The sequence below is a fragment of the Camellia sinensis genome, chromosome 15, assembly GCF_055761805.1.
Source record: "Camellia sinensis isolate YWXY chromosome 15, ASM5576180v1, whole genome shotgun sequence".
NCBI classification, from domain to species: domain Eukaryota; kingdom Viridiplantae; phylum Streptophyta; class Magnoliopsida; order Ericales; family Theaceae; genus Camellia; species Camellia sinensis.
Window position 1 is genome coordinate 13,947,424 of NC_138975.1, and position 17,372 is coordinate 13,964,795.

Below are 17,372 nucleotides of genomic sequence, written 5' to 3' on the forward strand. Positions count from 1 at the left end.
TATATAAAAATTGAATTATAATTTTTTTGACTTTTGTTTTTTTATTATCAATTATTAACTTGGGAAAAAAAGGGGGAGGGGAAAAAACTCTATGTGTATGAGGTTTGATCGAGGACAACGATTGAGGTTTGTATCAATTTTATTTTGATAATTCAAATAATTCATATTATAAAATTCGTTGAGTATATCATCCATATAAAAAATGAGATTAAACAGGCATGTGTAACCCCATGATCGGATCATAATTGTATAAAAAAAAATATATCAAAATTTTGTTAACCATTTTTATTTTTAAACATAAATGTTGTCTTATTATAGGTTATAGATATCTACTTGACTAATTTTTTTTCATGAACTAACGGGTGACACGTGCGATGCGTGTACAATTTAGATAAGTAAGTATAAAAACAAATAATAAATAAACTAATGTCATAACATGTATGTTGTCTAAATGGTAAAAGTGTTATTTGGATTCAAATCTTATTCACACCAAGTCAATACTCACGTATATAATAATATAGATGATCTAATCGATAACACTATAATAGAAATGATTTGAATCAATAAAATTAATTTTAAAAATACCCCAACAAACTCATAACACGATATTGTTCCAGTTTCCATTTGATTGAATAGCTTTCTCTTTCTTGGCAGTTGGCAACTGAAAAAAAAAAGATGTTCCTCCCTTGTGATCTTGTCTAAAAAGCATTGTAGAACTTTATTGATCTTGCCAACCATTTCTTTCCTTTTTTATTTGTTATGTAAATTATTAGTCAATTAGACTAACTCATTTGGCAATTCTTATATTTAAAAATTAAAATTTTAAAAAATTATTATTCCATAAGTTTCACACATGTTAGAAGGTAGATTTCATTGGATTTCTTTTGAATTTATATATATTTTACTTTTTATTTATTTGTTGTTCCCTTAAATTGTAAATTGTGCATCTCGTTTAAAAAATGTAGAATTACATGGCCAACTCAAAAAAATTGTCAAACTCAAAAAAGAACAAGGGGAAATTACCAATGGTAATTTCAAAAACATATTACAAATTTATGAAAAAATTATAAAATTTATCACTTGATTATAATTATTTTTTAAAACTTTTATTGACATGAAATTTTCCCGAAAGAACAATGTTAAATGCACAAAATATTTGTGTACATAATGTCTAGAAACTCTCACATGATGATGGGACCCACATTCATATGAGAGTTTTTGTGCAGATATGGGATTCACCCTCATGCGAGAGTTTATGTGTATTCTGTGCACAAATTTTTTGTTTAAATAATATTTTTCCCCAAAAAAAATTGTTAAGCGCTTATGGAATAATGCTCTATATACCATTTATTAATTGACATTTTTCAAATATTTTTTTAAATAACAATATAAAAGTGATGAGCTCGACTATTTAGATTAATAATTATTAAATTTTAATGTTACATAAAATTATTCAAGAACTGTTAGTAATTTTGCCAAAATTAATGTGTAATTAGTTTTGTGGAGAGTACATTTGTGAGGTGGAATCTACAACTTAAGACTCATTTGGAAATTGATTATTTTAATTTATTTTTTTTATTTTTTTAATTAAAACAATATGTAAAAAAATAAAAAATAATACGACAATTTTTATTGATTTTTTAATTTTATTTTATGGCTACAAACTGGCATATCCAAGGAAGGACTTAATTTTATTTTTGTCGGTGGGATTGGGGGATTCTATTTACACCAAAAAATTATGAAGTATTCCTAATTTCTAAGTACACCTTATTTAATTATTTAAAATTTTATTTTACTCTTATTACATCCTATTATTTTTCCTAAATTACTCTCATGGTAAACCCAAATAATAAATAATAAACAAACTAGAAAAACTAAATTATTTTAAAAAAATTTCAATATAGAAAATAATTCTCAAATACAGAAAAACAAAAAAACAAAAAAAAAACAAACTTATAAGCACATAAGTATTATAAATATATAAAAAAAAAAAAAACAAACTTTTATATAAGCATTATAAAAAATTTCAATACAAAAAAAAAAATTACATTATAAATTATCTACAAGAATGAAAAAGTAAAAACCAAACTTAGGCTCCGTTTGGCAAGGGCTAAATGGGATTTTTTTGGCTATTTTAGCCACAAAAGACAAAATAGGCTATTTTAGCCACAAAAAACAAAATATCACATCCAACCCATAATCATTACATTATTCTCTCACAAAAAAAGTCAAAAAAACAAAAAAATCAAAAAGTCATTCCGAAACCAAACTTTTTAGCCCAGGCTAAAATAGCAAAAAAAACCAAAAAGTCAAAAATCCAACCCACTTATAAGCACATAAACATCAGACACTAACAAGAAATAATAGTTTTCACATAATATATTATTTAAATGATAAAATAATAACAATTCCAATAATATGTTATTGTTAATTTAACTACTGTACCCTTTAATTTTTGTCAAAAAAATAAGATAGAAATAATTGATGGTGCTCTACAAAAATTGTGAAACCCCTTTATATGACTACTTATCTCCTTTTTGATGGGTTGCTTCAAAAAATTATTTTGATTATTATTCTCTTCCATTATTTGATTTTATTCAAACTTTCTTATGGGGATTTAGGGTTTCAAAATAATAAAAAACAATCTATGTGTTTGGTTTGAGTTTTTTGAATTAAGTTTTTTGAAAACTGAATTTTTTGGTTTTCGTATTTTTTTGTTTTTAGTGAATATTTTTAAAATTTTAAACATTTTTTTTACCTTTTTAAATGCACCTTACTTAGATGTATCTAAAAAGTAAAAAAATTATGAAAAATTATTTTTAAAAATTAATAAATACATAAAAATACAAAAAATGTACTGAATTCTCGTATTTTTTTTTGTATTTTTGGTATTTAGTGAATTTTTAAAAGGTTTTTTTAATTTTTTTTTTACTTTTTAGGTATATTTATGTTTGGTATTTAGTGAATTTATATTTAATTCTCGCCTCTCACCACCTTACGCGTGTAAAGGCTTAGTCCTCCCACCAGTACACGCAGAACTGCCTAACGGTATTGAGGCATGCATGGAGCAGATGTCCCTTCCCTCGTGCCATTGGCCCAGGTGGCACACTTGACCGCAGTACCACGACCGGCCTATCTCCCACGAAGAACTATCACTACAGGCACTCAACCGCGCTATGCCCTACCGGACTGCCCCTTGATTAAGAGGGCGGCGGAGTGATGCTCATGGGCCGGGCTGGTATTGACCGGTTTATCGTGGCATACCGGTCGCGAGGCATGCCGGCTTCCGTCCGTTCTACCCTCATTCGAGGTTATCTGGAATCTGCCCATCTCGGCTCACCGGTCAGAGACGTACTATCCCTCACTTGTCCAAAGTTTAGCCCGAGCTACCCGTAGCTCGGTCTCGCCACTTGGCTGTGTGCACTGCCTCGCAGCTCGGCCAGGCTTAGTTCACGCCCGGTCAGCCGGTCTTTTAGACCAAGCAAAACAGATCCGTCCTATCTTGCTCGGTCGTACCAATGGCGCAAATCTCCCCTCTCAATTGCCCCTTAACCCCATCCGACCTAGTCGTGACTGGGGTTACCATCGTGACCGAGCTAACGGATGAGTTGCGCCATCACCAAGCCGAGCATGATTGGGGGCATATCTATCGCCGAGCTGTCCCGTTTGGTCGGCCATTTCCTCCGCAGTCTCATCAAAGGTCGTACAGCCGTACTGACAGTCGCGTTCCCAGTGCCATGTGGCTTCACGCCACTGGGTCGTACAGCCAGCTGTTCTGCACGCGCAAAATTCAAACGGCGCAGCCGTTTAGGGTTCCTTCCCCCCTCTTTTGTATTCCAACGAAGGGCCTAAAACCCTTCACTTTTCACATTCTCTTCCATACGGACCCTAGCTTCCATATTCTCTGATAACTTCCCCTCACTGCCGCTGCGTCTCACCTGCCTCCGCTTCCATTCTTCGTTTCTCGTGAAGTCACAACCAAGTTCAAGAGACCCTGCTCTTGCAACTGGTATTTGGTAAGTCCTCCCACCCTTTCTCCAAACTCTCGCACTTGAGTTCCTCAACTTTTTCACTTTTTTATGCTTTGTATTCTCCATGTTTACACTCGGGGCTATTAGAGTTGCTTTCCCTTGCTTAGGCCTTGCATACCCTTGGGCAAAAAAGAACAGTAGGAATGGATGGGGCTTTCATGCCCCTCGTTTCTCTTGGGCTTGAACGAGTTCGTCCTATTTCTGGGATGAACAGTTTGAATCTGGGTAGAACCAAGCAAAACGCTCGTTTAGATCCATAAATGACACATCGGCTGAGCAAAAACTGGTTTGTGGCTTCTCGTAGAGGCTGTAGCCGAGCCGAGCTTCCAAATAAACCGGTAATAGAACTGAACCGGACAAACTGAACTTTGGGCCTTGACCGAGTTAGTTCGTCTAGTAGAACCAACCGAGCTATAACTTTGACCGAGCGAGCTTCGGAGAGTTAGAACCGAACTAGGAAATAGAGGCTGTAGCCTAGCCGAGGTAAGGGTCAAACCAGCCAAACACTAGTGACCCTTTCATTGAGCTAATTGCAATAAGAGCCGCGCAATTTTTGCCGTGCTAACCCTTGGGAATTATTTTTAATACTGCAGAACATACTAGGACCGTCCAGGCCAGTCCAACCATCATTGGTGGAGCTCAAGGTCCGAGCGAATACACCATCATTTTTGACCGAGATAGTCCATAATCCAAATAAAACCGAGATAAATAGGGAAGTACCGGTTTATGGTTAGTTCGCCCGCGCGCGATGGCGGAGTTTCGAAGGGAGTACAATATCCCAGATGACGTCATCTTAGAGCTCGCCAAAAAGGAAGACACCCCTTGGGAGATCTAGACCGGTGCCCCTTTACGGTCGCATCAATAGTAGAGGGAGGGCTCCGCTTCCCGGTCCAGCCTTTGATCTGTGAGTTTTTGAGGCAGACAAGGCTTTGCCCGACTCAAGTTTCAAATAACACTTACAAAATAATAAACGGGGTCGCCGAACTGAACCGGAGGCTCGATCTCAATCTCGGTTTGGCTGAAATTTTCCATCAATATAGTCTTAGTAGAAATAAGAGCGGGTTTTGCTAGTACCTCAAAGTGAAGAAGGGCCGAGCAAAATTAATAGAGGGTAACCCGGACAAGGAGACAAACGACGACGACTTCTTGTGGGTGTCCGGCAGCTATGAGGACACCGAGGCACCCATACCGGGATGGTATATTAGAAAGGATTTTGGCAGTGCCGGTGAGTCGCTCAGCTGACCGCGCTATTTTCTTTTTGCTTCACTCACTTTCCATGCCGATCTAACACTTGTCTTCTTTTTGCAGATAAGCACCTAACAGCAGACTACTATCGGGCCAACCAAGAGGCCATCAGAGTCCTGTTGCGCCATCCTGCCGAGGAGAGGGAGACTTCGAAATTGCTCGGCTTCGATCAGACCTACCATTACACCGCGCCGCGTAGGAGCCGGGTTACCGATTTTCTGCGTGCGCCAACCCCAGAACCAGATCCAAACCTACCACCGATCAGGCTTATTCCACTTACCGCCGAGCAAGAAATGGTGAAAATTAGGGCCATCAAGTCCCTGATCACCGGGGAAGAAGACGAGTCCCAAAGACAAGAGGCAACCGTGGGGACGTCCTCCACACCCGCCGTGCAGTAAGAGGGGGCAGTACTGGCGCTTGCCAGCGAACAACCGGCTGGTCGGTCCAAGAAACGGCCGAGGAACGAGCAAATCAGGCCGCATCTGGCGGATGAAAACTCTACCGATCGCGCCTCTACCGAGCTCGGGGACCAGACCGAGCAACCACGGACCAGCAAATCCAAGGGCCCAGCCACCCCCCCAGTCTGGGTGCCCGAGTTCAAATACCAGGGCCGTGCAGTTTCTGCTGAAGACTCTGTGTACGCGGACAAAGACTACTCGTTTGGTTTCAATTTGACCAAGGGGTTGATCTTGCCCGCTGATATGAAAAAACAACACAAGCTTTCCGACCTCAAGGTCCTCCGCTCGGCGGCGAAATCCATAGTGCTAGTAAGTTCTATATTGTTTACGTCAAACTGTTTGCTCGGTTTTTGCGCAGTTTTTCGAACACTAACGATCTCTCACTTGTTTTCAGGTCGCGCAAAAGAACTATTTGGTCCACGACCAGATGATTAAAGTGCGGCAGAGCCTGCGGGATGCCATAGCCGAGAATAAGGCTCAAAAGGACGAGATAGCGAAGCTCAAAGCAGCGCAGGAAGCAGTTGAGGCCGAGCGAGATATCCTGAGCCAAAAGGTTGACCGAGCTAACGAGGACAAACTCCGGGCAGTGACGTCGACGAAGGCTCGGTATCTCGCCGAGCTGAGGAAGCTGCGCGATGCGCACAAAGCCGAGAAGGACAAGGCCGTAAATGATGCAGAAGACCGGGGATACGCGCAGGGCGAGAAGACCTACGAATGGCAGGTCCAAGCGACCAAGGACATCTTTTTCCAGTGTGGCTGGAAAGCTGCCGTGGAGAAAGTTGGTCTTGGTCAGGATTCTGCCATGTTCATCAATCCGCCTGCTGCCTATATCCCGGTCTACATGCAGGCGTACTCCAAGGCCACCCAAAACCGGCTCATCACGGACGCAAGGAAAGAGGTTGAGGAAGAAGCCGCCGTCGCGAAACTAGCCGAACAAAATCCCCCCAAAGCATCTCCTGATGCGGAGGAAGAGGCTGATCGGGATGTTGCCGTGGTAGAAGGCACTGACGATGACGCCGAAGAAATCCTGCTCGAGCACAATGCGGAAAAGGCCGAGCAAACTATGCAAGTCGCCGAACAAACGGTTGACGTAGAGCTGGATTGACCCCTCTTTTTTTCTTTTTTCTTTTTTGTGTGATGTAACCGGGCTATGTTCCCCCCGTCTTGTACTTAAATTTCCTTTATCAATGAAGATTTTTGCCTTTTTGCTCTCTCATCTTCTATTTCTGTTTGGTTTGCATCTGCATGGATTCCTTGATTCAATTGTTGACAGTTCACAACTGCCAGGTCGGCTGTGCCTTACAGCTTGCCGAGCTAAAATCACCTCAACGTTATCTAATCAGAACTAGTAGTTCGGTTCCATGAACTTTCGAATGAACTGACGTTTTAACTCTTCCGAGCAAAATCTGTTCGGCCTTAATTAGTTTGTAAATTTCATGCAATTTTGACGTGACCGGGCAAAATTAGTTCGCCTTTTAAGTTAGGCAAGCCGCCAACATTTTTTTTAGGCCGAGCAAATTCAGCTCGGCTTCTTTTCGATCGGACAAAATTCCAACATTCCGAATTCTGCCGAGCAAACTCCGCTCGTTTTCCATATTGGGCAAGACACCAATATGTCCACTGGGCCAAGCAAAATTAGCTCGGCCCTTACACACCAATGTTTCAGTTGAGTTGGTCATGACGCCAACATTTCAACCGGGCGAGCAAAACCATCTCGGAATGCGAATGGGGTCTTACGCCAATTACGTCGTTTGACAGTGCAAACTGTTTGTGCGGTTTGCATTCACTCCGGCGAGAGGAAATCAGTCTGGTCCCATTCAGGTCGGCCTCTTGCCCCTGGTACTCATAATTGCCTTGCATCCTTGCGAATCCATTGTACAAAGATGTAATTCCAAACAACAAGAGGGCTATTTTTCATTACAAAAGCATTGCTATCCTTTACATTAAGTGCCAAAGGGCTAAAGGTCTTAAAAAGCTAAACAACACAAGCAAATTACATCTTAAAAGTAAAAGACCTTAAGGTTGGTCGTATTCCACGGTCTGGGGACAGCCTTGCCATCTATATCTTCCAAATGGTACGCCCCTTTACCGGCAAGACCAATCACTTTGTATGGTCCTTTCCAATTTGCACCGAGCTTTCCTTCACCAGGGACCACTGTGTTGCCAAGCACCTTTCTTAATACCCAGTCCCCAATCTTGAACATCCTGGGGTGCACAGCCTTGTTGTGCTTTTTGGAGAGTTCTTGTTAATAAGCTGCTATGTGGATCAATGCTCGCTCCCTCCTTTGTTCAGCAAGGTCCAACTCCAATGCCAACGCTTCACTATTCAGATCTGGCTAGAAACCTTCAGAGCGGATGGTTGGCATGCCAATTTCCAAAGGGATGACGGCCTCCATGCCGTAGGCCAAAGCAAAAGGTGTTTCCCCGGTTGACCACTTTGGCGTAGTGCGGTATGCCCAGAGCACATTAGGGAGTTCTTCAGCCCACTTGCCCTTAGCCTTCTCAAGTCGTTTCTTCAGCCTGCCCAGGATGGTCTTGTTTGAGGCCTCTGCTTGACCATTTGATTGAGGATAGGCCGGCGTCGAATTGTAGAACTCGATCTTCAACTCTTCGCAAAATTCGCGAAAGAGTTTACCATCAAATTGAGCGCCGTTATCCGAGATGAGGGCCTTGGGAATGCCGAAACGGGTGATCACGTTTTGCCATACAAACTTCTTCACGTCCTTTTCCCTTATGGTCGTTAGTGGCTCGGCCTCAACCCACTTGGTGAAATAGTCGGTGGCGGCGATGAAGAACTTACGATTTCCTGGTGCAGTTGGGAGTGGCCCAACAATATCTAACCCCCAAAGTGCGAACGGCCAAGGACTTGTGAGGGGGAGCAAATCTCTAGCCGGCTGGTGGATCTGGTGGGCGAACTTCTGACACTTCTCGCACCTGCGAACATATTTTTGCGCATCTGCCTGCATGCGCGGCCACCAATAACCGTGAGAAATTGCTCGGTAAGCCAAGGATCTGCCCCCAGTATGGCTGCCGCAAATGCCCTCATGTATCTCATAGAGAAAAGCATCCACCTTGGTGGGGTGGACATATTTCAAATACGGGCCGGTGAAAGATTTCTTGTACAAGGCCCCGGACGGGGAGAGCCAAAACCGCTCTGACTTTGCCCGGATCTTATGTGTCGCCTTCTTTTCTTCTGGTAGAATTCTATCTTTCAGGAAGGCGATGATAAGATCCATCCAAGAAGGGCCCAAGTCGTGCGCAGAGTACCTCGGCTGATTCTGGTTCCTCAATGCTTGGCCGAGGTAAAAATTCTATTATCAAGGGGTTAGGAAAAGCTGTATGAGCAGAAGCAAGTCCGGCCAATTCATCGGCCGCGCTGTTTTCCTCGCGGTCGATTTGTTCCAACCTTATTGCAGCGAACTTCTTGAACTCTGCGCATACCAGCGCCTGATACTCGGCCATTCTCTCGTCCATTGCCTCATACTCCCCTGAGACCTGATTGACCACCAACTTGGAATCACTAAATACCATGAGGGCTGTGGCTTTCATTCTCAGTGCGCTTCTTAGTCCGGCAAGGAGAGCTTCATACTCAGCCTCGTTGTTGGATGCTGGGAAGCCGAGTGTAATTGCCTGCTCGATGATTAACCCGTCCGGCGAGTTCAGCACGATGCCCAGCCCGGCCCCATGTCTGTTGGACGCCCCATCAACGAAGAGCTTCCTCATTTCGCCAATAAACAGCTTCCAGCAATCAGAGGGGTTCTGGGAGCTTCTTATTTCCAAGTCTCTGATCGATTCATTCTGGTCCCTTTCCTTGTCTTGGTTGGGTTCATCATCGTCGGACTTTGTTAGTCCGGTCATGCTTGTCCCTTTTCCTACTTGCGAACCAACGCTCGTTTCTGTTGCCAGAATCATGGGTTGTGCTAAATCCGCACCAACCAAATTAACCGGGCATACTAGATGCATCCCAGGGGCAAATTCCGCCACAAAGTCGGCAAGTGCTTGAGCCTTGATTGCGGTGCACGGTCGGAACTTGATGTCATATTGTCCTAATTCCACGGCCCATTTCAAAATTCTTCCAGTGAAGTCTGCCTTTTCAAAAAGCACTTCAAGCGGGAACTCGGTTAACACAACTATTGTATGGGCATGAAAATAGTGTGCCAGTTTTCTTGACGCCATCATTAGGGCCAGCACCAATTTTTCCAAGGGAAGATACCTCGTTTCGGCTGGGAGAAGAGTCTTGCTTACATAGAAGATCGGTAGGTGCTAGATGCCTTCAGCACGCACCAATACCGCGCTGACTGCATGTTGAGAGACAGCCAAGTAGAGGTACAACTCTTCGCCTGGCTGAGGTGTGACCAAAATAGGGGCTGAAGAGAGATATGCTTTCAGGTCTACTAGTGCGCAGTCGCACTCATCATCCCAGAAGAACTTGGACTTCAGAGTTTTAAAGAAGGGCCTGCAACGATCATAAGACCGGCTGATAAATCTCTTCAACGCGGCTGCCATCCCGGCAAGATGTTGCGCGTCCTTCGTGGAGTTGGGATGCTCCAGGTCTTGTATGGCCTTGATCTGTGACGGGTCAGCTTCAATCCCTCGATTTGTGACCTGAAAACCCAGAAACTTTCCGGTGCCAACTCCGAAGGCGCACTTTGTGGCATTCAAGCGAAGCTTGTGGAGCTTAAGTATGGCGAACATCTCTGCAAGGTCGGCGAGGTGTTGAGACTTCTCCTTACTCTTCACCACCATGTCGTCGATATAGGCCTCCATTGTTCGGCCCAGAAGAGGAGCGAACATCTTCGTTACCATCCTCTGAAAAGTCGCCCCGGCGTTCTTTAGTCCAAACGGCATGACTTTGTAGCAATATAAGCCTCTGGGGGTTGTGAATGACGTGATCTCTCTGTCCGGTTTATACATGGCTATCTGGTGGTAGCCGCGATATGCGTCCAGGAAGCTAAACCTCTGATGGCCAGCGGTTAAGTCCACCAGCTGGTCAATTCGTGGGAGGGGAAAGCTATCCTTGGGGCAAGCTCGGTTGACAGTCTTGTAGTTAACGCAGACTCGCCACTTGCCGTTCTTCTTCGGAACAACCACCGTGTTGGATATCCACCGAGGGTACTGCACCTCCTCTATGGCCCCAGCTTCCAACAAATTCTTTACTTCTTCTGTGACCACTTCAACATGGTGCAAGGCTGAGCGGCGCGTCCTTTGAATGACTGGTCGTGCATTAGGGAGGACATTCAACTGATGACAAATGAAGCTCGGGTCGATGCCAAGCATGTCGCAAGGTGTCCAGGCAAAGGCCTCCAAATTGGAAACCAAGAAGTTTGCATAATCCATCTGCTCGGCGACAAGGATGATCCCAAGAGGAAGAATTTAGTGGGATCGTTCTCGTCAATGCGCACTTCTACCAAATCTTCAACCGACTTTTCCTCAGCTTTTCTTCCTACATCTTCAAGGACCTCTTTACCCTCGGGCCCTTCAATCATTTGGACGAACCCTTTGGCCGCTCGGCTGCCATTTACTGCAACGAAGCATTGTTTCGCCATCACCTGGTCCCCCCAAACTTCCTCTATTTGTCCGCTTGGTGCCGGAAAGCGCATGACTTGGTGGAAGGTCGAAGCCACTGCTTGCATGGCGTGCAGCCAACCCCTGCCTAAGATCAAGTTGTAAGTTGATGGAACTTTAAGCACCCAGAACTCTACTTGCTTTATGATCGATCCCGCTTTGACCGGAAAAATAATCTTTCTAATTGGCCATTCTGGCTACGAGTTGAAGCCGACCAAAGGGGGCGTTGCGGGGGCCAAGTCCCTGTCTTCCAACTTCATTTGTTTAAACGCGTCATAGTACATAATTTCTACCGAACTTCCCTGGTCGATCAAGGTTCTCTTGATGTCAAAGTCTTTGACGCGAAGAGTGACTACTAAAGCATCATTGTGTGGCATCTGAACTCTTTCCAAGTCCTTTGTTGAGAATGAAAGGATATCCCTTTCTTCAGTCTTTCCCTTCTTCACAGCGGGCTGAACAGAAAGCATTTCCCTCATGTGCTCGGCCTTCTTGATTATCCCTCTCAGCTCGCAAACCCTGGCCGGTTCAATGATACCGTGGATGACGTTGATTACACCTTGCGGGGGCGCTTCTAGGGCGGCCAGGCCGTTTGGCTCAGCTTGGTCCGCTGGCGTGGCCTTGATGCCCCCATCTATGTATTGGTCAAGATGCCTCGCCGCCACCAACTCCTCTAAGTGTTGTTTGAGTGGCAAGCAGTCCTCTGTTCGGTGCCCCCGTTCTTCATGAAAGGTGCAGCGATATTTTGAATTGAAGCCCCTCTGCGCACTCCCCAACTTGGCCGGCCAACGGACGAAGGGTTCACCTCGAATCTCGCTCAGAATGCAATTTTAAATACCGTGGTGATCCCAGTCCGCGCCTTCAATTTTCTTTTGGCATCCTCCGCTGCATCACGGGGAGGGTCAACCCGGTCGTTTCGGCGGCCATTGTTTCTGTCATCGCGGTTTGAACCATGGCGCTGGTCTTTCGGCCGGTTGTTTGGGCGGTTATCCTCCTGCCAAACTGAGTGAACTTTCCCCGTAACCCTTCTGTCCCCCGCGACCGGATTAGCCTTCTCGGTCGCGGAGGCGGCATCATCCTCCACACGAATGTGCTCATTGATCCGCTGCATCAATGTCTCCATGGTTGTGGGTTGATGCATCGTGACTGAATCTCGCAGCCTATGTCCGACTGGGAGACCCCGTTTGTACTGAGTGATCGCCAGATTGGTGGGGCAGTCGAGGATCTCATTGTAAGTTTCCCAGTATTTCGCATTATATGCCTTCAACGAACATCCAGACTCCATCTTGACGCCCAGGAGATGGTCGACCTCCTTCGGCGTTCGTGTGTTGGTTTTGAATCTGGTGACGAAGGCTTCTGCTAGTTGCTGCCACCCCTCAATACTCCCCTCCGGGAGCCTTTCAAACCATTTCAAACCCAGCTCTCCCAAGCGTGCTGGGAATATGAGGCACATCAAGGCGTCATTCCGCCGGTGTCCAGCCATTACTTGCCGGTAATGGCTCACATGCATGTATGGATCCATTTTGCCGTCGTACAAAGTGAACTTTGGCTGGTGGAATCCGGCGGGGAGTGGCGTACTCTCAATCTCTGGAGACAGCGGCGTGGCTGTAAGTCGCGCCAGCTCTTTGTCCACCTGCGCAGGGGCCATCACTTTGGGGGCTGGCATCGCCACTTCCTCACTGTAACGAACTGGAGCGCTTAACCTCTGCAATGCCGGCACTCTCCGAGCCTCCCGACGGCGCGCCCTCTCCTCCAATATGTCCCTCAAGTCCCCGGAACGTGTGGAGAAAGAGGATCCCGACGTCGGCGTCGGGCGTGAGGAGCGGTAGGTGCTATCGCGAGGGAGGGACCTACCCTCTCCTTGGTCGGAACCTCCAACTCCATAGTTCCTGGTGATGGAGAGAGAGTAAGTCCTCCCCTGGCGGCGACTGCTACAACGAGGGGACGGGGTGCGCTCACTGAGGTAGCCCTTTCCAGCAACACCCTTCCCTTTAATCTGGCGTTTCAGCAGCTTCATCTCCGCCGCCATCTTGCGAATGACGGCGTCTTGGTCCTTGAGTTGGTGCTCCAGGCACTGCGCATGGGACTCCCCCCGGCATCGGCGACTCTCAGGACTCTGTGAGCGATCAGTACTCCTTCCGCGTTTGTCTCGCACACTTCGCGAAGGAGTCTCTAGGCCCGCCATGGCTGGAATATTCCGAGGACCTTCTCTCAAGCGGACGTACTCAGGTGTGACGCCATCGACGACGGACAGTGGGGCTTCGCCGTTGTCGGCCATGGAAATGGTCGAAGAAGCTCTAAGAACAAGGGTTGAGTATCAAAAAACTTCCCACAGACGGCGCCAATTGTACGGGGGCGAAATATCCTCTGTTTTCCGTACTCCTTGTACTCTAAGCTTCTCTTGACGACGTCTACCTGGCAACATAGAAACGGTGAGCTGCCCGACGGTGGTGTGCCGGATAGACCCTCCAACGATCAAGTCAGTCCACTTGAGGAAGAGGAAGAAGACTGAGAGAGAGAGAGTATTCTCTTTGGGGAAGTTGTTGCATACCTCTAACGTTCGTCCTCCTCCCTATTTCAAGGCTGGCCATGCTGCCTCAAGATTATGCGCGCACTACCTCTGCTGTCCTTCCCAAGACAGGTGGCAGTGCTCGCCTCTCACCATCTTACGCGTGTAAAGGCTTAGTCCTCCCACTAGTACACGCAGAACTGTCTAACGGCATTGAGGCATGCGTGGAGCAGATGTCCCCTCCCTCGTGCCATTGGCCCAGGTGGCACACCTGACCGTAGTACCACGACCGACCTATCTCCCACGAAGAACTATCACTACAGGCACTCAACCGCGCTATGCCCTACCGGACTGCCCCTTGATTAAGAGGGCGGCGGGGTGATGCTCATGGGCCGGGCTGGTATTGACCGGTTTATCGTGGCATACCGGTCGCGAGGCATGCCGGCCTCCGTCCGTTCTACCCTCATCCGAGGTTATCTGGAATCTGCCCATCTCGGCTCACCGGTCAGAGACGTACCATCCCTCACTTGTCCAAAGTTTAGCCCGAGCTACCCGTAGCCCGGTCTCACCACTTAGCTGTGTGCACTGCCTCGCAGCTCGGCCAGGCTTAGTTCACGCCCGGTCAGCCGGTCTTTTAGACCGAGCAAAACAGATCCGTCCTATCTTGCTCGGCCGTACCAACAGCGCAAATCTCCCCTCTCATTTTTATCATTAAATAAGATTTTATTTTAGATCTAATACTTTATATCTTTTTAGATGAACTTTTTACTAATTTTCTTATATATATATATATATATTGTATATTATTTTAAATAAGCAGAAAATATATAAACATAGTCATCAGTTTAGAAAGTTAACTCAGAGCAGTTCCTCACATTTGTCGACATTTATCATGGCTTACTATATTTTTATAGTATTATGGCCTATTTTAAGAATAAGGTTAAAAGTTAGATTGTTGGTTTTTTTAAATTTTTTATATCATATTATCTTTTTATTTTTTTACATGTTTTTTTAAGAAAATAAAAAAATCAAGTTTTAATTCTCAAAATAAATTTATGTATATCGTATGTTAACAATTATTATATTTTTATAGTATTATGTATATCCTACGTCAAATCATAGAGTAAAATTAAATGGTAATAATTAACTGATCATTGTAAGATTAATAATAACAATGACAGTGTTTTGGCAGTTTGGAAGATTCCTTTAGTTAAAATTATACAAAAAAAGATAAAATAAGTTAAAATAGTTAATAAGATAAAATGTTATTATTAAAATGTTATAACCCAAGGGGTTGTGGCATTGTGGTAAAGCCTTGGGGTTTAAGCCCCAAGGTCACAAGTTCAATTCCTTCCCTTGGGCCAATCTCCTGGGCGAAGCACTGTTGGTTAGGAGGTTGGACCTCAAGGATGCCTAATCAGCTACTTGGTGTGGGTTTAATGCTCCCCCGCTGTGCGAGTCCTGACTTAATCGGAACTTGCCTTGGGAGGTTGGGACAAGCGGGAGGATTTCCCTGTAAAAAAAAAAAAAAAAAAATTTAATTTTTTCTTCTATAAATATTTTATCAAATTATAAAAAAATATAACTATCTTTCTAAACATAAAAAATTTAACATATTAAAATAATAAAAAACTAAAATAATTTATTAAAATAACCAAACTTCTAAAACTAGGTGAATATTTTTAAAGAGCAATGCTATGTAACTCGAAGTTATCTGATCGGTCATTCAGTAAAAAAGCTGATAGTTGCGGTCGATAAGGTGACAAAGGGGTGGGCGCAGGTCGGTTGCGGCCACGAAACCTCCAATCCGCCATCCGTCCACCAGATTGTCGGATTGAAGAAAATCAATCCGCATCCGTCGGCCAATCCGGCGGATGTGGATTGAGCGGATTGGCGGTTTGGCAGATAGATGCCAATCGGTTTGGCGGTTTAAAATTTTATAAATTTTCAACATAATTAAACTTGTGCACTTCCTCAAAAACAAAAAAAAAAAAGTATTACAGTCAATGACTTAAAAAAGTGTTACAATCACTGTATGTCTTATCTAAAGAAAGAAAGTTTAAAATTTTATAATATCACGATCACTGCATGCCTCATCTACATATTACAATCACATCATGATTTATCCACGTGAAGTATTACAATCTGTGATTCTTAAAATATAATAACAATTCAAACCACCAAAACCATGAACAGAGCAGTAGTAGAGATTGTATGTCTCTGTATTGTTACATCTATATATATTTTTGAAAACAAAAACCAACCAGCATATATCATATTTTCTATTTATTATTTTTAGAGTTAGATTTAAAAACCAAAAAATATAGATAAATAATACGTTTATTTTTTTCAATTCAAAAAATATATTCAAGTTGAATTTTTTTTTTCAACAGAATATTTAAACTCTTTTTCAATTGAAAATACAAACATAATATTTAAACAAATTGAAAACACAAAGTCTTATAAATTACTAGGGATGCTCGCGGTTTGGCGGTTCGATTGCGGCCAAAGAAATCTCAAATCCGTTATCCGTCCGCCAAATTGGCGAATTGGAGAAAATCAATCCGCAATCGCTCGCTCGTCATCACGCATCCGTCTAAAATGCGACGGATCGCTTCGGTTCGGACGTTTTTGCGGATCGGTATATCCGCTGCTTACCCCATGACAACCGCGATAGACAAGTGCTTCATCCGGTCATTCGAGTGGTCATCCGACCGATCGACCGGCAAACACAAATTTGACCCATTCTAGACAGCTCAATTCGAAACACCAAAGATTCTCTACTTTAAATTAGGCCAATGCTAACCATGTTAGCAAGACCCTTTCAATTAACCATATGTACAACCTTCAATGTGTGTATATATGCTTGCAAAAGATAAGATATGAACTTTATGGCCTAATACTGAGACAAATAGATGTTATTAAAAAATGTTAGAGATTTTAAAAATTTTACCAAATGTCTTACATGGATGTGGGATCCACAGAACTTTTATGGCTTGATACTGAGACAAATAAATGTTATTAAAAAATGTTAGAGATTTTAAAAATTTTACCAAATGTCTTAGATGGATGTGGGACCCATAGACATTTGATAGAAGCCTAGGTATAATTTTTAGGGTCTCTAACAGTACTCAATGTTATTTTTAAATAAACACCACGAGAAACACTATGGTGCAGGGATGGACTGAGGGGAGGCCGGCAGGGGCGACCGCCCCCCAAAGTTTTGAAAAAACCCCCTAGATATAGTAATAAAGTTACAAATATTTTAAAAGTATATAGGTTCGACGTCCCAAAGTTTTTGCACAAAATTTAAGAACCGTCACTCCCTGAATTTTGTACTTTAAAATTTAAAAATTTATTTATTTTTTTGATAAATACTAAAAATAATAATTTATTTTTTAAGTATGATTACTTTTTTATTTTAAATTTAGTAATGTTAAAATAATTGGGAATTTATTTGTTAATATGTTAAAGTCATTTTTGTCTGATTGGAGCCCAAATTTTTTGGTTGTTTGCTTATAACTAAATTTAAAAAAAAAAAAAAATGATTACTCAAGAGTAGTAGGC

At 43.6% G+C, this 17,372-nt stretch overlaps 1 protein-coding gene across 1 annotated transcript; it reads right to left on the minus strand.

Annotated features, from left to right (window-relative positions):
- Positions 1 to 8,938: 8,938 nt before the first annotated feature.
- Positions 8,939 to 9,910, minus strand: LOC145812801 (uncharacterized). The gene has a single exon (XM_082908029.1). It carries the CDS (start codon positions 9,908 to 9,910, stop codon positions 8,939 to 8,941), a length of 972 nt encoding a protein of 323 aa, XP_082764155.1.
- Between the last annotated feature and the right edge of the window lie 7,462 nt (positions 9,911 to 17,372).